The sequence below is a fragment of the Onychomys torridus genome, chromosome 5 (genome assembly GCF_903995425.1).
Source record: "Onychomys torridus chromosome 5, mOncTor1.1, whole genome shotgun sequence".
In the NCBI taxonomy this organism is placed as follows: Eukaryota; Metazoa; Chordata; class Mammalia; order Rodentia; family Cricetidae; genus Onychomys; species Onychomys torridus.
The window spans coordinates 54998358-55022942 of NC_050447.1; the positions used below are offsets into that span (position 1 = coordinate 54998358).

At 38.5% G+C, this 24585-nt stretch overlaps 1 protein-coding gene across 1 annotated transcript in view; it reads right to left on the minus strand.

Annotated features, from left to right (window-relative positions):
- The window catches only part of Lyst (lysosomal trafficking regulator), a 156711-nt gene that overhangs the window by 26568 nt on the left and 105558 nt on the right, over positions 1-24585 (minus strand). Inside the window, exons 32-42 of the mRNA XM_036187144.1 lie at positions 23485-23661; positions 22384-22460; positions 21872-22060; positions 18959-19104; positions 18780-18876; positions 17815-17876; positions 15989-16044; positions 15131-15283; positions 12006-12250; positions 7678-7744; positions 6182-6338 (exon numbers count right to left, since the gene is read on the minus strand). Coding sequence (XP_036043037.1) covers positions 6182-6338; positions 7678-7744; positions 12006-12250; positions 15131-15283; positions 15989-16044; positions 17815-17876; positions 18780-18876; positions 18959-19104; positions 21872-22060; positions 22384-22460; positions 23485-23661 — 1426 coding nt within the window. The remainder of the gene's footprint in view (positions 1-6181; positions 6339-7677; positions 7745-12005; positions 12251-15130; positions 15284-15988; positions 16045-17814; positions 17877-18779; positions 18877-18958; positions 19105-21871; positions 22061-22383; positions 22461-23484; positions 23662-24585) is intronic.

A 24585-nucleotide genomic window follows, 5' to 3' on the forward strand; every position in this document is an offset into this window, starting at 1 on the left:
TTAAGGGTGGGGCCGCTGCTTTCTAAAATGAAACTTTTTAGGGTACAAAACATTTCATTATGACATTTTCCTACAGCATTTCACTGTAATTTTCTTATATTTGCCTCTTCTATCATCCCCACTTTTCCTTCCTCATTCCCATTACTGCCCATTGTCCTCCTGCGGACAGCCCCTCTTCTGTCTCTATGTTGTGTGTGTGTTGATACATTAGATTATGCATGTAAAAGAAAATATTCTTTATTACCTTTGTTCTCCTCCTCTTCCCTCCAGACTACTTCCTCCCTTACATAGTCCCCTTCCACTTCTACAACACACACACACACACACACACACACACACACACACACACACACACACACATACACACAGACACACATACACACAGACACACACACTCACACACACTCACACACACAGACACACACAGACACATACACACTTACACACATACACAAAACTTACAATACTGACACTGCTTTTCAGATGCACCAACTCTGAGCTTAAGCATTAACTAAAATTTTTATCAATTAATATAAAACTGAGCATACTCACTCCTGTTCATTTTTTCTGGAACAGACTATTAATGACAAAGAAGTGAGTGCTGTCCCTGTATCTTTTCTGTGAACAATCACAGGCCTGGAAGGCCAGTTTCTGAGAAAACCAGCTGTGTATGTTTCTTAGGGACCAGGCTATATTGTCTAAAGCGCCTCTGCACTTGCTGGAATCTGAGCACATCCTCTGTGTAGAGAATGTCACAAACTAATCTCAGCACCAAGCACAGCAGTATCAAAAGAATGAGCTCATTTCTTTCTCCAATCCTGCTTGCTCTGCTGAGATACATTTTCCATTATTTTTATCGTTTTTCATCTACTACACTGAGCCAGTTAGCACTGGCTGGCCACTAAATCAAATCTGGGGAAAAACAAGATTTATAATTTTTTTTTCAGGAAGTAAGAAATGTCAGGTCATCATGGTGTCAGGGCATACAGAGCTCAGACTATGCAACTGTGTAATAAGAGTAACATACAATAGGTTCTGTTTGAGTGGCACAACTCTCTGCAGTTTCTGTTTTGAAAAGTGTCCTACTGAAAATTACTAGAATATAGAATATGCTTATATTAGACAGTGGTTTTCAATGGGTAGCGCTTTTCCCTTCTAGGTGTTATTTTGTAATGTCTCAAGTTATTTTTGGTTGTCACACATGGTAGGATTGATTCATGTATCACTAACATTGGTTGGTAGAAGCTAGGCATGCTGCCAAAATGTCCTGCAATGCACAGGGCAAACCTTGAGACCAAAATAAAAATAAAAATAAAAATAAAAAATAAAAAAAAATTGTAACAATGTAACTATAGTGCTAAGGTTGAGAATTCCTGGACTAACTGATTAGGTTAAGAAAAAAAAACTCAGCCAGGCGGTTTTGGTGCAGGCCTTTAATCCCAGCACTCTGGAGGCAGAGGCAGGCAGATCTCTGTGAGTTCAAGGCCAGCCTGGTCTCCAAAGTGAGTTCCAGGAAAGGTGCAAAGCTACACAGAGAAACCCTGTCTTGAAAAACCAAAAAAGAAAAGAAAAAAATTCAAAAGTAATCAGAAGCTAATGAAATGAAAGTAAATGAGGATTAAGGTAGTATTAGGGTTTAAAAATAATCTATGAATAAATATGCAATGAAGATCTAGGCATGGCAGTACATTCCTGTAATATCAGAACTTTGAAAGTAGAGGCAGGAGGATCAGGAATTCAAGGCTAATCTCAGCTACATAGTAAGTTTAAGGCTCATCTTGGCTACATTAAGACTTGGTTTCAAAACAACAAAGAAAAACTAATATTGTAGATGGATCTATTTATAACAGCAATATAATAAAGATTGATGGTTGACTGGAAATTTTATATTGATGAATTCTTGGGCTTCATTGAAAGAAATGGTTTTAGTTGGAGGGATGTTAATAGCACTGCAGTGTTTCAAACTACATTAAAATATTATTTCACTGTCATTTCTTTTTTAACAAAATGGCATTCACAAATGAATGTTCTTAGGTCCAAAACAATCTTTAAACAATGGCACACTTAGAATCTACAGGAAGCAAGGATGGTAGAAACATCAGTTTTGAATGATCTTCATTGACAGAGCTGCTCATTTGCTTATGGGAGTTCCTTGCGCTGGCTGGAATGGGACCATATATAACTCTCAACCTGAGATCCAGTTAACTAGGGATGACTGGTCAAGGAAAAGCAAGACGAAGAGGGAAGGAAGGCACATGACATGTCTTGGGAAAATAGGGGAACATCTCAGTGGGTAGGAGAGCTTACAGCACAAGTTTTGAGGACCTCAGTTTGGATCCCAGCACCCATGTAAAAAGCTCAGAGTGGCCACGTGTGTGCGTGTTACCCAGTGCTGTGGGGCAGGGGAGAGGAAGAAGTAGCTCGGGGTTTTGGCTGCCAGACTCACTGTAGGTTCAATGAGAGACACTTTCTTAAAAGAATAAGATACAGGGCAATAAAGCAGGCCTCCCAATGTCCTCCTCTGGCTTCTGCACACACACTCACACTGGCCCATGCATATACAATTCTCTCTCCGTCTCTCTCTCTCTCTCAAGCCCCATCCATAGACTAAGCATAGGGAATACAAATTCATTCCTCTAAGCGGTTGTTTTAAGAATAGAAGACATAAATAAGTCCAAGTAGGGAAGGACAAATTGAATGGACAATAGTTTCCTATACAGATGTCATTAGCAACAATTACAGAGCCAGTACCTCAGTTCTCACTGGCTTGTGTGGTGAGTTTGCTCCCATTGGTACACAGTGAATTCCTTCAGTCATCTTCAGGCTGTCATGCACAAGTGCTGAGCTAGATTACTAGCAAGCTTTACTACAGTGATGGTGCCAGTGTATTCTTTATTAACTAGCTATCATAAATAATAACAATACTTTCCAATAACAGATTTTTATATAAAAAATTACATAAGCTGCAAGACTTTTGTACTTTGAAATAATTATTGGGTTGCAAGTCTTTAAAAGAGAGCTGAGCTGGATGTGGTAACACATGCCTTTAATCTTATCACTCAGGAGGCAGAGGTAGGTAGATCTATGAGTTTGAGGCTAACCTGGCTTTCAGAGCGAGTTCCAGGATAGTCAGGGCTACACAGAAAACCCCTGCCTAAAATAAAATGAAATAAAATAAAAGTGAGCTGGTAAACTCACTTTTAATAATTTAACTGGTAAACTTTACAGTTTGTGAATTAGATATTAATTTTTAAAAAGTAATTACATTTTTATAAACTTAGACATGATCTAAAGCTAAAATCTCAGATAAGAGCAAGAAGATTTGACTAAATACCATTTTTAAAATGGAGGATTTTAGTGACTGGTTAAGTAGAATTCTTTTTCTTGGGCTTGGTTAGTGTAAAATTTCAAGTATCTAGTCAAGTTTTTTATTGCTGTTGTAATAATATAAAACAACTTTTGGGTTAGTGCTTTGAGACGTGGGTGGGAAAGATTTGTCCCAACTGCAGGGCCAGGCAGGACTGGAGAAACTTCCAGATACATTTGGTGTCCAACTTGTGGGGCACAGATTTATAAAAAAGCCACTGTGGCCTTAAAGGACCCCAGCTCAGGCCGGAGCTGCACACCACCAGATCTTCACCCACATGGTCTCTTTGGCTTTTTCTCTCCTGGTGGGTGGTGGGCTCTCTCTGGATTTCCATCTTGGACTGCCACACTAGGCAGCTGCTTTGAAATTCCCTTCTTCTACTTCTACTGTTCTATGCAGTTGACAGACTTGGTAAGTCAATTAGGATATCTTAAAGGGAGATATTAGATAAAGGAGATTTTTCCCCCCCCACACTGAAAAATGGGAAACATTTTTATAATGGAAGAAATTTGGTCTCTGTTTGATAATACATTAGGCAGTCTGAAAATGGAACAATTAAATGAGAAGATAATTAATGTTGATTGGATTTAAATAATGTCAATTATGAATATTATTTGTTCTATCATTTTTATTTTAGCATTAAAAAGGTTGGTCAATTTGAGTGCCAAGATAAAAATTTTAGAAAAAATTGTTAAAATGAATTATAGAGAAATTCAGACCCAGATGGAAGAATTTAAAGGTGAACCAATCTCAGCATTGAATTATATGGCTACAGAGAAACAGCCTAAGGTTACCAGACAGCAAATATTAATCTACCCGGTAACCTTACAAGAACTGCCAAATGCTCAAGGGTGTGTATAAGCTAACTGGACTCCAGTGGAAATGTTAGATTTGAGGAGATTTAAAGAAGCTATAGTATCATATGGTATGCATTCTCCATTTGTAAAGCAGATGTTAAACTGGTGGTCAATTTGTAATAGAATTATCCCTCAGGACTGGAAAGATTTGGTTACAGTCCTAGAGGCTGGGCCACAGTTACAATGTATTACCTAGTGGAAAGAGGAGGCAAAGACTAGAACAACAATGTAGGGCTAGAGGTATGGAAATTTCCCAAAATCAACTTCTTGGAGAAGGCAATTATGCTGATATACAAAGACAATGTTTACATGAAAACCAAACCCTAATTCTATGCCGCATGGCAGCCATGAATGTGTGGGACAGAATTGAAGAGCCAGGGAAGAAAACGGAGTCATTTACAAAAGTTATACAGGGCCCAAAAGAAACCTTCACAGAATTCTTACAAAGGTTGTCTTCAGCAGTAAATGGAATGATACCAAATTTGGAAGCTAGACAGATGATAATACAATCTTTGGCTTTTGAGAACTCTAATGCAGCATGTAAAAGGGTAATCAGGCTGTTAAAGGCGAGATCAGCACCCTTGGAGGATTGAACCAGGAACATAATTAATATTGAATCTCATGACCATGGTGATACATGGATAAGAGAAGTGATTGCTAGAGTTTTGAAGAAAAATAATGTCAAATGCTTTAATTCCGGTAAACAAGGCCACTTAGAAAGGGACTGTAAACAAAGCATTCCTAGAAACAATGTTTCTTCAAGGAACAATGGCAACAGAATGCCCTTCCCTTCTGGATTATGCAGAAGGTGTGGTAAAGGTAATCATTAGACTAATGAATTTAGATCAACATGGGACAGACAAGATAATCCTTTGCCTTTGCTGGTTGGGAAACTCCCTGAGGGGCCTCTTTAGGTCCCCACGGCAAATCCAGTTCAGTCCTTTCCCACCATAGAAGAAGAAACCCCTTCTCAGAGCAATTAAATAACCAAATGCCTATTGTAATAAACCATACTGCTCAGGGTGATAGAACAGCTGTAGCAGAGATACGCCAGTGTCGCCAGCATAAGTAAGATGTGAAAGTACTGGGAAGCCATGGCCATGTGGTGTAGATGTAATTCTAAAAGGTCTTATTAAATAAGAAACACAGAGCCAAATAAAGAGTTAAAAGCCCAGATATTGAGCAGTAGCTAAGAGCTAAGACCACCTTCTCTTACCACTCACAACCATCCTTCCCCTGAGAGACCTTCTTCTTGTGTCCTGTCTTTTTTTTTTTTTTCAGATAGGTTTCTCTGTGTAGCTTTGTGCCTTTCCTAAATCTCACTCTGTAGCCCAGGCTGGCCTCGAACTCACAAAGATCCACTTGCCTCTGCCTCCCGAGTGCTGGGATTACAGGCATGTGCCACCACCGCCCAGCGTGTCCTGTCTTTTTATTGCCTTTCTGTTCTGCCTTTTCATTGGTTCTAAACCCAACCACATGACTTCTTTGTCACTGCCTGTCTGTACAGACCTCCAGGTCTCTATGGTTTGTACTGAGATTAAAGGTTCGGGCCACCGCTTGGCTGTGTCCTTGAACACACAGAGATTCTGCCTGCCATGTGATTGGATTAAGGGTGTGTGCCACCACCGCCGGACTTCTGCTAAATGGCTTGCTCTTAGCTCTGATCTCCAGACAACTTTATTAACATACAAATAAAATCACATTTCAGCACAAATAAAATATCACCATAATGTGGCAACTTACAGATTAATAGAATTGGTTTAAGTTATAAGAGCTAGCTAGCAAGAAGCCTGAGCCATAGGCCATACAGTTTGTAAATAATATAAGCCTCTGTGTGTTTACTTGGGGCCAAGCAGCTGTGAGACGCAGATGGGAAAGATTCATCCTGACCACAGGGCTAGGCAGGACAGGAGAAACTTCCAGCTACAGGGTAGTTAGTTATAAAAGATATCCTTACCTTGATAGGCTAGAAACATTTTAGTGAAAGGAGGCATCCTGACCAGGAAATGGAGCACAGTGCCACTGTTGGAGTAGTGGGAGCCATAGTGGTAGGGCTGCACAGGAGGCATGGGGTCATCCTCTCGGGCTCCTTTGCGATACTCTTCCTCCAAATACTACAGAACAAGAGCAGAATTCATGATTTTGTGCTCCAAATGTGGCTAGTTTTCTCTTCCATTCTCCTCCACCTCTTCGACATTATTCTTGTATTCCCAATTGTGTTCAGAGCCCACAGCCATTCTGAGCTCTAGGATTCTCCTGCTGACCCCCTGGCCGACAGTCCTCTCTACCCCCATTCTGAGCTCTAGGATTCTCCTGCTGACCCCTGGCCGACAGTCCTCTCTACCCCCATTCCTAGTCCCACGTGAGGACACACCTGTTTGCATTCTCACTCCTAGTTAACAGCTCCAAAGATCTAAACTGCTGCGCTCAAAAACCGAGAGCTGATTCTATCACCACAGATGTCTTCAATGAAGAGCTTCATGATATATTTTGAGCGCTTCTCCAGAAATGGAAATACAGTAAGACAGCATACATTACCACTATTAACACAGTGGTGTATGATGGTTTTGTAGAGCATGTACACAGAGTTAAAAAGAAAATGATGATCTTTCCCACCTCCAATTCTCCCCACCACAAAAGAGGCAGCTCAGCTACATATTTCCTATCTGTCCCTATGCTCAGCTTTGTAATGGTGTCTGCCTGACAGCAAAGTTGGATGTAGTTAATTTTCAAGTAACGTCTTGACTCCCACAGACTGTCATATTTTCAATTGCAGAAGAATCAAATGGTGAATTTCAGGCACTTGGAAGGACATCTCTGGAATTGGGACATGAATGATATGGGAATATGAGAAAACTGCTTCTGCTGTTCCTATTACTATAGTATTATGAAGAATATACTATGCAGTAAGTCAGTTTTCTAAGTTTCCAGTTGAATTCCATTAATATTAACATTGTCAATATGGGTAATTCATTTCTATTTAAATAGGGAATTTCACTTCTATCTAAAATGCATAATTTTCTAAATATATCTAGTGTTTATAGTAGAAATAAATATATCAGTATTCAATATACAACAAACTAACATGATCATATTAATATGTTACTATTATAAAGACACCATTATTTCTATATAATATAAATAAAACTCAGAGGCATGAATAGTTAGGTCTCTAGAAATCTGTGATTTTTACACATTTGAAAATACAATGGACTAATTAGCTCTCAAATTGTGCCAAAATGAAAGTATACCTTTTTTCCATTCTTGGAAGGTTTTTCCATAGAACTAAGACAAAAATGATTTTCAGTTTATATAATTTCTAGTTCTTAAAGTACAAGGAAACAAAAACAAAAAATAAATACTAAAATAAATAAATACTACAAACTTAAAAAGCATAGGTTCATAAGTCTCCATTTTTCACGTATCAAAGTATTTAATGAAAACTAAAGCTACCTTGTATGTGTCAACATAGCGGTCTTCTTTTTCTTTATACTGCACAGCTATAGGCTTAGATAGGTTTCTACAAAGGAAGAGATGATAGAAAAATATGAAGTAATTTGATACTGCCAGTATTTAGCTGCTCATGTCTTCATCCTGAAAATGAGCAATTAACAAAATGCCCTTCCCTCACATAAGCATGTTGTTTTGCAACCAACAGTCACCATTCAAAATCATGACCTCATAAACTATTAAGAAATGCAAGTCCAGATCTGCATCTGCACAGTGAATTACTACTGACTCTTCTGGGTGATACTGTCATGCAGCACCATGCAGGCGTGCATGCACATGAGTATGAGAGTACAGGCATTCCCACTATTATTACCACATACCATTCTTAGAGGACAAAAAAATGCAAGGAAGATATCCTCACTTTTACCCACTATAAAACCTATCAGTGTCTGTGGATGGTGCATAAATGGGTAGAAGAAATAGCTCTAATGCGAGGGATCAGCTGCTCTGACTGAGAGACACAAGGAAAAGACCATCTACAATGTCAACATCTGACACTGTTCCTAGACCAATAGCAAGCTTTGCCCAAGGTTCAATAAATCCAATCATTCAGCTTATTCAGGTGCAATTTTTTTTTTTTTTTGAGACAAGTCCTCACTATGTAGCCCAAGCTAGCCTTAAGCTCACTTTGCAGTTCAGGCTGGCCTTGTGCTTGCAATAGTCCTTCTGTCTTGGTCTCCTCAGAGCTGTGATTACAAGAATGTGTTACCACATCCCCATGACAGAGCTTTTTTGATTAATTACTATTTCCTAAGGATGTGGAGTTTAGTAACATTAAATGTACATTCTGGTGACCACTGTCTAATCTTAGAGACGTCAAAAAGTAAAACAGTTTTACAGGATAGATGTCAATTTACATCACAAAATACAGAGAAAGTATCTTTTTGTTTTTTGTTTTAAGAGACAGGGCTTTCTCTGTGTATTCCTGGAACTAACTCTGTAGACCAGGCTGTCTTCGAACTCACAGAGATCCACCTGCCTCTGCCTCCCAAGTGCTGGGAATAGAGGTGTGTGCCACCGCCACCTAGCATCAAAGAAATTATCTTTAAGATTCTGGCACTTTTTTTTTTTATTCCTTAAGAATTTGGTAATAAGTCTTCTTAGATACAAATTATCTTTTTATGGCTGAAAATTAAGAAGTTACAGTTGTTGCTAGGTGTGGTGACACATGATTTAATCCCAGTACTTGGGAGGCAGAAGCAGACGAATCTCTGAGTTCAAGCCAGCCTGATCTACATAGCAAGTTCTAGGCTATTGAGAGTTACATGATAAAACCCTGCCTTAAACAGGCAGACAGATAAAAAAACAAACAAACATAACAACAAAACCCTCAAACAAAGAAACTGTAGTTAAGTGAACAGAATAAACCAAAAATCAGTCATGCTGCTATTTACTCATAGGGAAAACATTTTAGCATGTATTTGTCCTGCTGTTTTTCTGCTTATTAGTGGGTGCCTATATATTTTTTAAGCAAAAGAACGTATTTTCCTGCTTACAAAATGTGCTTCTACAGTATTTTTTTTTTTACATTTATTTTGTATGAATGTAGGTGATGAGTATGTGTGGGTATACATGGTATGGTGCGCACATAGAGGTCACAGGAACTTTTGTGGGAGTTGGTTCTCTGTACGATGTGAGTTCCAAGGATCAAACTCAGATCCTCAGACTGGGGAGCAAGTTTGGCTTGCTAAGTTACTTCACCAGCCCTACAATATTGTTTTAGTACTTGCAGCATACAATAATATATTCTAATCTAATGTTGGATCTTCAGGCTGTTTCTAGATTTAAGATACTTTGAAATATCATAGGAGCACCACATTCCTAGCTAAATCTTTACATATAGTGCCGGAAACCTAAACAAGCAAAGCACCAGGCAAGTTCAGGTCCCAGTTCTCATAAAACAATTGCTGGTTAGAACCTTTATGTTGAGCATATGTCCTTTAGTATTCCTAAGAATAATTCCTAGAAGCTAACTTGCTAAAACAGAGTATGCACTTCTAACAGTTTTTTGGATACACACTGTCAAACTCCTTTCCAGAAAGGCCACATATATTTATAGTAGCAATGTGTAAAATGTTCAAATGTCCAACAGCTGTGTATATAGTATCTAAAAGACAGACAATGTACCATTGTGGATTAACTTGAACCTGATTTCTTGAGAAAGGGCCAAAATCAGGCCTATTTTGGAGGAGTTATAATCAAGATATTTGTAAACATCCTGAGTGAAATATTTGAAGTCAATTTTTCTTTAAATAAGAGAACTTTTTTTTTTCAAACTAAATGAAATATTTGCCAATGAATTTGGGCTATCTGGTTTCTTTTAAATAACAGTTTGTTCAAGAAAGGCAGAAAAAATGCTATATACTTTTCCTTTAATTCTCAAACTTCAAATTATAGAATACCTCCAAAGGTACCAATGTCCTTTGTCTCATCCCTACCCCATGTGTTTTCATGCACGTGTGCACATGTATGTTTCGATTTTTTTAAAAGTATAGAATGAACATTCTTTTTTTTTCCTTCAAGACAGTGTTTCTCTGCATAGTTTTGGTGCCATTCCTGGATCTCACTCTGTAGACCAGGCTGGCCTTGAACTCACAGAGATCTGCCTGGTTCTGCCTCCTGAGTGCTGGGATTAAAGGTGTGCACTACCACTACCCAGCTAGAATGAACATTCTTAATCTAGAGATCTGAAATCCAAAATGATCCTAAATTCAAAGCTTCATAACACACTATGCATCACAACCAGACTTCAGAGCATCTTAGATTTCACATGCTTAGATTTGGGATGTTCAACTAACTGGTAGTCTGCAAACATTCTAAAACGCAGAAATCTAAAAAGTACTTATGATCCTAAACATTTTGGGTAAGGGACATGTAGACTATAAAATGATTAAATAATTTTTTTTTTTTGTTTTTTTTTTTTTAATTTCAAGCGGTTTCAGCTACTTGTTCTTGTTGCCATTATTCTCTTGGATCCTCAGACTGTCCTATCTTTGGTAACGATAGTCTATTAAGTTTGTTTCTATGTTGTTTCCTTGTTTTCTAATAAAACAAGATATCTTAAGCTCAGCTTCTACATTTTCTTTTCATAAATTTAGAAGAGATAAAAGGATTAGTATGCTGGCTAGTCTTGATACAAGGTGGAGTTCTCTAAAAGTTCTCAATGAGGAAATTCCTCCATAAGATCTAGCTGTAGGGCATTTTCTTAGTTAGTAATTGTTGGGGGAGGGCCCAGTCCATTGTGGATGGTTTCATTCCTGGGTGTGTGGTCTTGGATTCTATAAGAAAGTAGGCTGAGCAATTTCCATGATGAGCAACCCAGTGAGCATGTTCCACAGCCTCTGCATTAGCTCCTGTCTCCAGGTTCCTGCCCTGTTTGAGATCCTATCCTGGCTTCCTTTGATGATGAACAGCAGCACAGAGGTGTAAGCTGAATTAACCCTTTCCTCTCCAACTTGCTTTTTGGTCACGGCATTTCATAACAGCAATAGCAAATTATAACTAAGACAGATAGTGAGCCATCCTTATGCAATTTCTACTGAAATAACTTATTCAACCAATAAAGACATGGATGAAACAGATAAAAGTTCAGTGTGAACCTGCACCTACAAATCATCATAAGCATCCTGAGAAGAGCATTATAGCCCTCCTGATGGTAGGTAGTGACATCAAATTCACACAGCCATCCATAGTGCATTCCTCCCAGAATAAAGGGTAAGTTGAATACAAGTAAGCCTTTTGAGCTAATCCCTGCTCTTTGGCAAACAGACTTTTGAACAAATGTTATTATGCTGCAAAAATAAAAAAAAAAAAATATAAAAACTTAAAGGCCTTTCTAGTATTTTTTTTTACGTGTCTGCAATCAAATGCAATCACAGACATGACTCAAAATAATCAATCATAAAAGGCATTGTTGAGATAAGCAGGAGACAGTGAATATGGATGGTATGTTAGATATTATCAGGACTGTTACTTTTCTTAGATAGGATAATAGCACTGTAACAATGTAAGGAAACATTCTATTGTTAATTACAAAAGATGTATACAGTAGAACTCAGAGGTGACATGACTAGATAATTGAAATAAAAAGAAAAAATGTTACAAGTCTGGTAAAATCTTCATAATTTACAATCACTGAGTTGGGGAAGATGAATTATAAAGGATTCATTAATCATTAAATTTTTGTGCATATTTGAAAGTTTTCAAAGTAAAAACTTTAATGGCATAAATTCAGCATGTATATAAACCCAAAATGTAATGCTTTTACTTGCCTATAGATAGATGGATCATTGAGGTCAAGAGTCTCACTAACATAGTCAGAGAGAATAAAGGGGAACACGGGGTATTGCATGAGATCATTGAAGGATCGGCCAGCATGCTTGTTTAAATGAGTCAAATATTCAAAATTGGTAATTTGTCCAGTATACCACAGGTTTGTCAGAGCAGTGATGTTCCCATACTCCAGAAGATTGGGGAGGTTATTTGTGAGAATGCTCTGGTACACATCATCACGAACCTAAAAGGGAAGGAGAAAAAGAAAGACCAGATATTTTTAGGTTTATTGATATGTCCCTGGAGAAGACGCAGAACATTGTAGACATGTTATTAATCTGAAATCCTCCAAGAAATCTGCATTAAATGGCGGAGGTCAAATCTGACTGCAGTTTCCTTCCAGAGGCGGGCTCTAAGTCATTAGGCTCACTGCTGGATGAAATCTGCTAGTAAAATTACCTGGCAGAAATCTGTGCTATCTGCTCATAATGCCCAAGGAAAGTTATGCACAGAAGTCACTTAGACATCGATGCTAAAAACAAAACAATTCAATAAAAGCATGATGGTGTAGAGAGAGTGTGGTATTCTTCACTGACTTATTCTTCAGTGATTGCATTAGAACAGATCTGGTTGGTGTGTTCCTGCTAAACCCTTCATGCTGTTATTATATCAGTAATATGGAAGTGATAGTGTTTACCTCACAAGAATTAAATACAATGTCCTATGTAAGTAGGATACAAATCGACTACTGACTGAAAACAAAATTTTCTCCCAACTCCTGTGGTTCTTGGGATTGAACTCAGGGCCTTGTTCATTCTAGGCAAACATTCTACCACTGAGCTACATCCTGGTTCTATAGAAACGTTTTTTTAGAGATTAGTAAAAGTTCTGTAAAAGGGGTTTTCTGACTCTTCCAAAACAAACAAATGAAGACCCCAACAAAACAAACTACACCTCAAAGTCTATGTGTTGTGTTCAGGTGTAGGAAGAAGAGCTCCTGATGTGATAATGAGAGGCTAGACTGACCAGGAAGGACAAAAAGAGCAATGTAGGGACAGACAGACACAGTGCCAAACAACTGACACTGTCACCTAAAATCAAGGGGTGCCAAACGCTGGCACCCAGCCAACTGGATAGGAATCTGCAACGGAGTGTGCAGTCACTCTGGAAGGAAAATGCTTTGATCCTCCCAGCACCTAAGACACCTGCATGGCAGGAGTGTCCAGGTGTAGGCCATGGGAAACAGAACAAAGGCAGGCTAGACAGTCTGTAGAGAGCACAGTGCTGGGGACTACACAGTCCTGTGGAGCAGGACAGCACACTGAAGGTGGCAGGGGTGCTGGCTTCGGGCTACAGAGGGGCTGCATGTGGTGGCTTGAATCAGAATGGCCCCCATACGCTCATATGTTTAGGAGTGTCGTCACCAGGGAGTGGAGCTGTTTGAAAGGATTACAAGGATTAGGAGGTGTGGCCTTTCAGTAGTAGGTGTGTCACGGGGGGGGGGGGTTGAAGTTTCAAAAGTCCATACTAGCCTCCCTACCCCCCCCACCTCCTCCCCCCAGTCTCTGTGTGTGCACAGCAGATTATAGCTCTCAGTTACTGCTTCGGCACTATGCCTGCCGCCATGCTCCCTGCCATGATGATAATGGATTAAACCTCTGAAACTTTAAGCAAGTCCCAATTAAATGCTTTTTTTTTTTTTTTTAAAGTAAGAGTTGCCGTGGTCATGTGTCTCTTCACAGCAATGGAACAGTGAGTAAGGCACTGCTATTTTATACAGTCAGGGTCAAGAGGGAGGGGATGCTGTTTGGTACAGAAAGGGACTCTGCTGATGAGACACTTGATCAAGAGGCCTGAGAAAAGTGACAGAGGGAGTCATTAGGAGTTCCATGGAGAAAAGTATTCCGGGCAGCAGTCAAGTACAAAGGCTCTGCAGCATCAGTGCGTCTGATATATCCAAGGAGAAGAAAACTACCACGGATAGAACAGCAGATGAAGGCAAGAGATAACAAGGGTCTTGACTACCTGGGGCTTGATCAGGCTCTCGTAAGAGCTTTGACTCTTAGTGAGTGGCACGAGAAGCGACTACAGTGTTTTGAATACAGAAATGAAACAGACTGAAGGGGTGGGGTATGGATGCAGCTGGGCCAGTTAGGAAGCTGTTATAAACGCATCAGGTGAGAAATGATGGTGTCTCAGAGCAAGACTGTACAAGTTTAGTCAGGCCAAGGGTCTGCTTGGATGGAGCAGACATGGAGAACGGGAGGAAAGGCAGTCTACTAGGATACTCCCAAGGTTTTGGTTTGGGCAACAGGGAGATGGAGGTTCCATTTATGGAAGGATATTTTCAGGGAGAATCTTACCTTTAGTTTGAGATACCACTTGGCAACTCCAAGTGGAGATAGCAAGGCAGAGTTAAATACATGGGTATGATGTGTAGGATAGAGGTCTGGGCACTGATCCAGACCTGAGAGTTGTAGGATGCAGACTGCTTCGAAAGCCTTGAGATGGATGAGAGGAGGCCTGAAGAATGAGTGTGAGCTACTCAAGGAGGATATGCAAACATGCTGAGTGGGAAAGCTGGCGAGGAAAAAAATGGAAGGCCGGGAGCCTAGAAAGGATGTTGTCACGAGTGGAAAGGAAAGGCTAGGCAGCGTATCAAGTGCTTCCGGTGGGACAAGTAAGGCGAGGAACATGCAGTTAGTAATAGAGGCGGGGCGACCTGGACAGATGATGAGAAGAAGCAGGAGCAGAGCATTTCTGGGGAGAACCCATGGGACCAAAGGTAGCGGAAGGGACTGCAGGGACAGGCTGGGGGCAGCCAGGAGATGTAACTACCCCCAAGGTTTTGGGCCAAGGAATGGCAGGTCGAGGAGGAATCTCAGCCTGAGCAAGTACTAGCTACTCCTTTCAGCCACTTTGGGAACTCCAAATTTAACATTTTAGAGGTCAGAGAGAATCTTTATAAGAGTAAGGACTTCCTTAATTAAGATATAAGGTATATTTTATATCATTTTAGAATACCAATTTAAGAAAATTAACATTCATTTAGCTAAACTTCATAGAATCAGTAGCATCATTGGTCACATGATCACTTCAACAACTCTAATAGTGGTGGATTTACCTTGGTATTGTCAAATGCCAACAGGAGTGTTCTGCCATTTGTTAAAAAGATTTCTACAGCATTATCTCTCAGTTGCCACCAGCGCCTGTGAACTTCTTTAATTTCCTCATATGTCCAGGAAAAAGATGCTGGTTCTAATTCCCCCTGAATGCTCTAAGACAAAGGAAACAGACAAAAAAAAGTATTTCCATTACATGAAACTAATTATTTTGGCTTTAAATACCAAAACAAAACACATAATCTTTCTTCCATGACAAAAAGGTAAGACTATCTGGAAACCCTCCCACTACATAACACTGCACATGTTAGACAAAATTCAGGAATAAAAAACAAAGAGTATTTCTAGACCTGTTTAGGGTTATAGAATACTGAGCAGCTTTATCCTTTGTAATATGAGAATTCAGAGTCTTATTGGTTATTTTTACAGCGAATACTAGCATATCCAGAAGAATCTGTTATCATTACTCATCTACATAGATATCAGAATGACTTCGTTATTCAGTTAGACACAGATTTCCTTTTTGATAGCAAAGGTACTCAACTGTGGATTGGGAGTGGCAGGGAGCATTTATTTATTTATTTATTTGTTGCTGTTCAGGACAGTGGTGAGGAAGAATGACATGACATGATAGAGGTGTGTTAGAGTTTGAATCATAACTCTAATTGCTGAGACCCAGACCCAGAGGAAGAGGAAATAGCAGTCTTCCCTTTAAAAGGACCTTTTAAAAAGTGGCTGTTATTCACACTCATCTACACACAGCGTAAAAATGGGTGAGCACTCTCATTATATTTGATTTATGTAGTTTTTAAAAATTTTTTTCTAGGTTTAGGTAAACATAAACTTAAGCCTCCACTCACCAAACTTTCAACTGTATCAGAAGCATTGTCTTCCACAAAATACATTCCACATTTACCTGCAGGAAGTAATTGGACAGAAGGGTTTGAAAGTATGTTGGTGAAATGTAGGGACCTCTGAAGTCCTCTGGCTTGAGTTTGAAAACCAACAGCTAGAAACAGTTCCACACACTCAATAAATACTTTAAAACAGTACTCATAAGATCTCAGTTGCTTAATCTCTCTGTGCCATAGTTTTCTTACTAAAAAAGGGGTGTGTGAGAGCTGAATTTCCAAAACTACTGTTGAGATAAAATTGGAATATATACAAAGCATGTATCAATACTGCCTGGCTACTGGTTCATTCTACTATTACCTTTTCCTTATAGTACAAACACACTGATTTGCTTTATTCTGTTACTTGCTGAAGTCTCTGTTAAAATAGTAAAAAAATTAACTACAGCAATAGATTTTAACTTGAAAAATCTAAATTGTGTGTAGTAAAAGGAATGATTGAATATAAAAATGTTCACCCATAAAGCCAACTTAATAAAAAAAATTTGAGCATGTACTTTCAGAAAACGTCATTTCTTCTTATTCATTACGCTTTATTTGTGGTTTTGTCTTTATTTACAAACTGACCACCGTTTCCCTGCCTTCCTCCCCCTCCTGGTCCTCCCCACACAGCACCTACTCTGCCTCACCCCTTCCACTCCTCTATTTCTATTCAGGAGGGCAGACCTCCCATTATCTACCAAATATGACATTTCAAACTGCAGCAACACTAGGCACCTCCCCTCATAGTAAGGCTGAACAAGGCAACTAAGTATGTGGAAAAGGGTCCTGAAAGCCAGCAAAAGAGCCAGAGACAGCCCCTGTTCCCACTGTTAGGAGTCCCACAAGAAGACCAAGCTATACAACTGTAACATACATGCAGAGGCCTAGGTAAGTCCCATGCAGGCTCCCTGGTTGTCGGTTCACTCTCTGTGAGGCCTTATGAGCCCAGGTTAGTTGATTCTGTGGGTTTTCTTATGGTGTCCTTGACCTCTCTGACTCCTACAATCCTTTATCCCCCTCTTCTGCAGGATTCCCTGAGCTCCACCTAACATTAGGCTGTGTGTCTCTGTGTCTGTTTCCATCAGTTGCTTGATGAAGCCTTTCTGATGACAATTAGACTAGACTGTGGTTTTGTATTTTGAGGCTTCAGTTACTTTTGGTCAACCATGATCTGAAAATATTCCATTGAAAATATAAAAAATAAATATTTTTAAATTTTCAATCATGTTACTCTAAGTGCATGATGAAATCCAGTTCTGTCCTGCTCTGTCCTATCTGAAATATGAACCATCTACTAGTTAGCCACTGGCTGGTCATCAGGCTGACTGCTATGATGTTGAACACCTTATGACCGAATAATCTTTATTTCACTTTAATAATGGCCCCCAGAGCAAGAGGAGTGATGCTGGTTATTCACATGTGCCAAGAGAAGCCATGAAATTGTACTTTTAAGTAAAAAGGTGACAATACAATAAAATATGTTGAGAGGGCTCAAATTCATTGAGCCTTTATGGTGGTGTTATTTTGTTAGTTATTTATGTTAAACTCTTTCTGTGGCTAATTTATAATTTAACTTTATCATGGTGTGTGCACTCAGGAAAACAGTACTATCTGTGCTTTCAAGCATCCACTTGGGCCTTATGGGTAAATGGGGGCTGTCTCTATAATGAAAAGCAAAGCCGCCTGCGTGATATTAAAGAAATTTTATCTCTGTATAAAAAAATGCTTCAAATTATTTAAGAAGAAAATAAGGAAGGGTGAATATGAGTGAAATTCTTTTGAAGCCAACTTACCTAACAACAATTCCCCAGCTGTCTCTCTGGATGGTGCAACACTGATACATCTTCGATTCACTCTGTCAAAACATGTTTAAAATTGCTATGATTCAATTTTTGGCCCAATTTAGACTTCAAGCTTTTTAACCTAGTAAAATATTAATGCAAAGTAGACTAGAGTTTTAGTAGCATAAGCTGGTGTGTCAAAACTCAAATGAAGATCCTGTGCTATTTACAGAACACTCATCAGAGGAGAAGTGATGGAAATCTTTAGGAAAGCCCAAGGACTCCTGCAGCTGCCTGTAGAGTATTTGGATCTGGCTACCTGAGAAACACCAATGCTTCATATTCCAGTAAGCAACTAGACATTGTGTTAGGTCATTGAAAAACAGGGACCTTGGGATCCGAACATTTCTATTCTGAAGTCACTGTCTTTTAGCCTGTAAGGTTTCTAACTATAACATGGGTACAATAATAATAACTACCACAAGAATATGGCAGCACTGTTAATTAAAAACCAATACATATTGACACATATAATCTTCAGTAATACTATGGAAGCCTGTAGATGACAATTTGCCTTACTTATGAAGTGGAGAAACTGAAGCAGAGAGGCTAAAGAACATGCCCAAGATCAGGTAGGTAGGCAGGGTAGGAACTGGAATTTGACCCTTTATGTTACTACATTCCACTCCTGGGGCAGCACCAGCAGCAGTTCTATCTCCTTTTAGAGACTAAAAAGTCAGCTATAAAATATACATGTGCTAGGAAGGGTCAGCGCACGATGACTGACATCCATTAAAGCCCAGTGTTAGTGATGGCATTTGGAGTTTGTCATTCAACCTTGTCCTGTCTCAAGCCTCTTTTGTTTAAGACTTTCCTAACGTCACAGCAGTATCTGAAACCAACACTACACAAAACCTACAATGAGCTATTTTTGTGCATTCATCAAAGAGTGAAGGAAGGCATGTACTCAGATCTACCTTATGGATTCACTTGCAGCTTTGTCTTTGACAGTAGAGGAGAAAGAAGAATGAGTTTTATCTTCAAATAAGTAAGAGAGTGGTGGCTTGACAACACCTGTTGAGAAAAAAAGTCCACAACATTTATCTAATAACCAGTTACTGCCATACCTACAGGTCAAGGTCAAAGTTACCATTACCTTCTGACTTTTGTCTGTCCCTAAGGAGATACTTATTTGGAATAGTTAAATAACACCTCTGCAAGCGTCTTCTCTCTCGGTTTGGTCCTTCTGTTGGATCCAACTGCCATGAAGTTGGATAGTAGATTGGATCATACCAGACTGCTCTGCAAGTTGAAATAAGACATCTTAGGGGTTATCCAAGGGCTGGCAGCCTTAAAACCATTACAGAGACTGAGTAAATAAATGCAATGGGCCTGTTTAATTACAAAACAGCAATTTGTACATTGGGGAAACATATACATAGGATAAAGACTAACATAGAAAGTGAGTGTCTGTCCCTGAGTCCAGTTCCCAAGATCCCCCCTGGAGTAAGCGCTGCTTCTACTTGCCTGCATCTACTAAATTTTATGTTCCAAAATTTAAAGAAAATTTAAGGTTATACTTACATCATTTCCACCTTCTCTTTCCTCCTTTCAACCCCTCCTACATACTCTTCCTTGCTCTTTCAAATTCATGGTCTCTTTTTAATTGTTATTATACATTCTTTGTTTCATACCCCCCCCCCCCCCCGACTCTCGCTCTCTGGCTTTCTCTCCCCTAAACATATAAACACTACCTGCTCAGTCTGCATAATGTTACTTGTGTGTATATTTTCAGGGATGACCACTCTTGCTCTTCCCTGAAGAAGACTATTTCTCCCACTCTCAGTATCCTTAGTTGTCTAGTCCTTTGTCTAGCATGAGGCTTCATGAGATTTCCCCTTCCATGTTAAATATACTAACAATTTAAAAAGATGTGCCCTACTGCTGCAAAACTTTATCAGCATTATACAATACACTATACCTAACATTAGCTAATGGGAAATTTTCTCCAAATTAAATTTTTAGAGTTCCCATTTTTTCCTACTGATCAAAAACTAGTTCCTTTTTGTTTTAAAATTTTAGATATTAGATGAAAGAAAAGAGTAAAACTATAGTAAGTACATTTATTAGAAAGCAGATAAAAAAATCACCCTTAACTCTATTACCCAGAACATTACTTTCTGTCATCATAATGTATCTAGCTATGCTACTGGTAATAGTCCCTTCTTGTTCCCAACTAATTGACTGCCTTCTGCATTTTGAATCCTTCCCTTAGGATAGACTCACTAAAATATTTTCAGAGCAAGAAATATTTGTAGGGCTCCAAACATGCACTGTTCCAGGGTACACCACCACCATAGCTCTGAATAACAACTAACATGTTCACTTAATGTCCTGTTGCTGATATTGGCAAAAGAAAAAAAAATCTAAACAAAAAAATTAAAGGATAGAAATAATGGTTTTAAAAATCAGATTCACAGCTGATTCTCAGATTCACACAGATTCACAGTTATGGTAGGGAGAGGTAGGAAGATTAGGAGTTCAAAACCCCTCTCAGCTACATAGGAAGTTCAAGGCCAACCTAGACTATATGAGACTCCATCTCAAAGAACCATAAAGCAAACAAAAAAGTCAAACATACCCTCTGTCAATATTAAGTATTTTCAATTTGTTTTAAAAAGTCTAATGCATATGAAGAGAGTACTCATGTTTTTTGCTCTTTTGAACTTTAAGAATAGTAGAATTATACATTTATATCTATGTAAGTTATCAAAATAATAAAAATATTAATTCTTCAACACATTTTCTGAAAACAAATTTTCTTACTTTTTAGTCATCAAATATAATAAATACCAATTAAAATTCAAAACCACTGAATTCGTTCTATTTTTCTGTTGTACTCAGCTGAGAATGTCAATTCTATAGAGCTATATACCCCAATTTCCTAATTTCATCTACTTAAAAAGTTTTGGAGGGGTACTGGGGATTGACTTCAGGGTTTAGCACATGCTAGGCAAGTGCTATTTAATAAACTTTCTAAGTGTAATTCCTTCTGTTTGTGATTTCCATTATTATGTAACCTTTAGTGTATTTTAGCACTCAAAGTCAGGCTAGCAAGGTCTTTATTTTTATTTTTTTTTCTTTTGAGACAGAATCTCACTATGTAGCTCTGGCTGTCCTGGAACTCACTATGTAGACCAGGCTGGCCTCGAACTCACAGAGATCCACCTGCCTTTGCCAACCACATGCTGTGATTAAAGGCATGCACCACCATGCCTGACTGTAACTAGCTATCTTTTCTTTTTTTGAAATTTTTATTCATTTTACATACATAATTAGCTATCTTAATTACATATAAAGAATGACACATTAATCTTCTTTTTAGTTATTCATAATTCATCTTTTTAAAAAGATTTATTTTTGGTTGTGAGCCTAGCCTTTAACAGCTGAGCCATCTTTCCAGGTTGGGGTTTTAGCTCAGTGGTAGAACACTTGCCTAGCAAGCGCAAGGCCCTGGGTTCGATCCTCAGCTCCAAAAAAAAAAAAAGATTTATATGTATGAGCATTTTTCCTGCATGTATGAATGTGGACCATATGTGTGCCTAGTGCCTGAGGAAGGTATAAAAGAGCACTGGATCTCCTGGAACTGGAGCTACAGATGATTTGTGAGTTGCCATGTGGGTGCTGAGGAACTGAAACCTGTCCTCTGCAAGAGTACAAGGACTCTTAACCACTAAGCCACCTTTCCAGCCTTCTCTGATGTACCTTTAAAATCATATTAATAAAGTCTAAGTTAGAAAAAGGTATATTTCTCAACCACACTCTTTTGACAATTTCTCTATCCTTTTGCATAAGAAATTTTTTAATTGCAGTCAATTTTACTATCTGAACGAGCTACTGCTTACATGTTTTTCTTCAAGAATTAAAAAAACCTCGAGATTATTTTTAAAGATTAAAAACTGATATTTAGATAAAAATGTTTCCTTAAATCATTTATAAATCTGAATTCTATAGTGAAAACAGTTGTTAACATCACATATAAAAAACCAGACGTGTTCCCAGCACACACCTGTCATGTGTCAGCTGCTGGATGAGTTCCTGCCAGTGTCTGCTGGCACTCAGGTCGACTTTGTACATCCCTCTGATGTGCTGAATCACCTTTTTTCTTTCAATTCCTTGGGAGAGAGATATGGCCTGCGTGATATCTGCAGCTATTTTAGATATATCCTTGGACTTTAAATCAAGTCGCTGAAAAAGACTAAATAAGATTGTTTCAAAGTTAAGTATCCATGGAACATTAAAAAATACTTTAATAGTACATCTGAGGACAGAGGGTACAGCTCAGTGGTATAGTATTTGATGAGCATGCATGAGAACCTGAGTTCCATCTCTAGCATCCCACATATATACATACACATGCATACAGACTCAAACACACACAGGTATAAACACATATGAATACATACAAAAAAGTGACCTCACAAGTTTCAAAAATCAAACCAAAAGAAAAAAAAAAAAGGCTAAATGTACAGGATTGGATGACTTCTGAAGGACAGGGCTTTGGAATACGTTGTAACTCACCTTTGTTGATTATTGTTAACTGTTTTCTGCCACGTGCCTTTACTCACACTCTCTTCATTTTCGTATTTCTTTTGTTCCTAAAAGATTTAATAATAATATATGAAACTTATTCTCTCTTTTCTTTTTTGAGACAGGATCTCATATATCTTGACAGGCACTGAACTCACTATGTAACCAAGGATGACCATAAACTCCCAGTCCTCCTGTTTTAGCTTCTCTAGTACTGGGATTACAGGTGTGTACCACTACATGCAGGCCCTTTAGGTGAGCACTCTACAAACTGATCTACATCCTGAGCCCCCAAACTTGTTATTTCTCATATAATATCGGCACTGAGCAGGGGTTGGGGATTTAGCTCAGTGGTAGAGTGCTTGCCTAGCAAGCGCAAGGCCCTGGGTTCTATCCTAACAAAGTAATTTTGAAACCAAGTTAATAAAGGAAAAAATTACTCTCAAGAGACTAGACTACTGAAATATAAGCCACTTAAACATTATAATTTCCTTCTTCTTTTTTTGTATAATTCGAGCCACTGAAATTAGAAAAAAGTTAAGTAAATGTTCCCCAGCCTGCTGAGTTTACAAAGCTACCTGCTTATTTCACTGGCCTGTTAAAGAGTCCTTCAGTCCAGGTAGGTTTCTACTTGCTTGTCACTACAGAATCTGTCCTTCACGGGGCTATGAAAACAGCTCGGTGCTTAAGGGCACTTGTTGCTCTTGCCAAGCTGTGGTTCATTTCCCAGCACCCGCATGATGACTCATAACCACCTGGAACTCTGATTCCTCTTCAGATCTCCAAGGTCACTGCACATATGTGATACACAGACTTACATGCAGGCAAACACCCACATACATAATATAAGTTAAAAAAATCTTTTGTTCTTTGAAGGCTAAAGATAATGGATGATGAGAATCAAAGAGAATAGGAAGCTCCTCAAAATAAGTCTATATTTTTCTTTCCTGATCAAAAACTCTTGTAGTGAAAATGAAAGAATCATTGCAAGTTTATCAGCAATGTCACCTAATAATGAAAAAGATCTTTGAGTCACTGTGTTAAGTGTGCACAAGAGGATTTCCTAAAAACAACCCTGACTGACAGACTCACCTCTTTGATCATTTTAATGAGCTCTGGTTTGGAAGGCGCACTGGGAGGGATGCACTTGTGGCCACATAATTTTAAAGCATTCATAAGCAGTTCTGCTGTGCCCAGTTCTTCTTCATTTAACTCATCTTGGTGATTATGTATCAACTCTGACAAATATAAAACCAACTTGGCGCCGTGCTTTAAAAAAAAAGTAATAATGCTCTAGTTATAAAGAATTTTTATTTCTTCCATTTGAATTATTTAATAATAAATTTAATTATATTTCTGTTTTTTGGTTTTAAATTATTTAATAATAAATTTAAATATATTTCTAAAATTAGTTTGTTGGGTCTGATTTCAATATAGCTGTAAAAAAACATGATAGGGTAGATGAAAAAATTTAATTATGTATTAGATATTCCTAACTGTATTTGCTTTGATAATAGGAAAAGTGTTTTAAAAAAGAATCTAGAAAATGTCATGATTTCTACAAACTACTTTTAAATAAATGAGAAAAAGAAGAAATGATACCGCCAGTATGAGAAAGATGCTATCAAATATTAAATCTATATTTAATATGATGCTTATGTGGTATTCATCATATCATTCTATTTCTCTGTGTATATTAGAAACTTTTCATAAATGGTTGAAATGAAGCAATCTAGTTAGCCAGCTTCTGGGGAGAATTTGATAAGGAAAAACAGAAAATAAAGGGGGATAAAGGAAAAGACAAAAGCACTGAACTAGAAGAGATTTGTCTTTTAACCTAAAGTAAAAGTGGGACTCCACTCTCTTTCCTTTGAGTTTCACTCAGGAGAAAATGGTAAGGTTTCAGGAACAAAAAACTGTCCCTAGCCTGACAACACTGACTCCTCTCTAGGAAAAGAAGAGACAAGAAACTAAAAGGCAGTAAGATCCTGCCTCTCATGAGTTCCACATGAATGTCAAGGCGAGGGCTGGTGCGGGCCAGTCTAAGAGCAGACCTAAAGCCAAAATCAGAGTTCTTGAGGTGATGACAGCTTCCTCTGAAGTGCAAACTCAAACCAAATTTTGGTTCCTGCTTTTGTTAGGTGATCCTTCAAATTATGTCTATCACATCAGACTGTCATGGGTACATACATG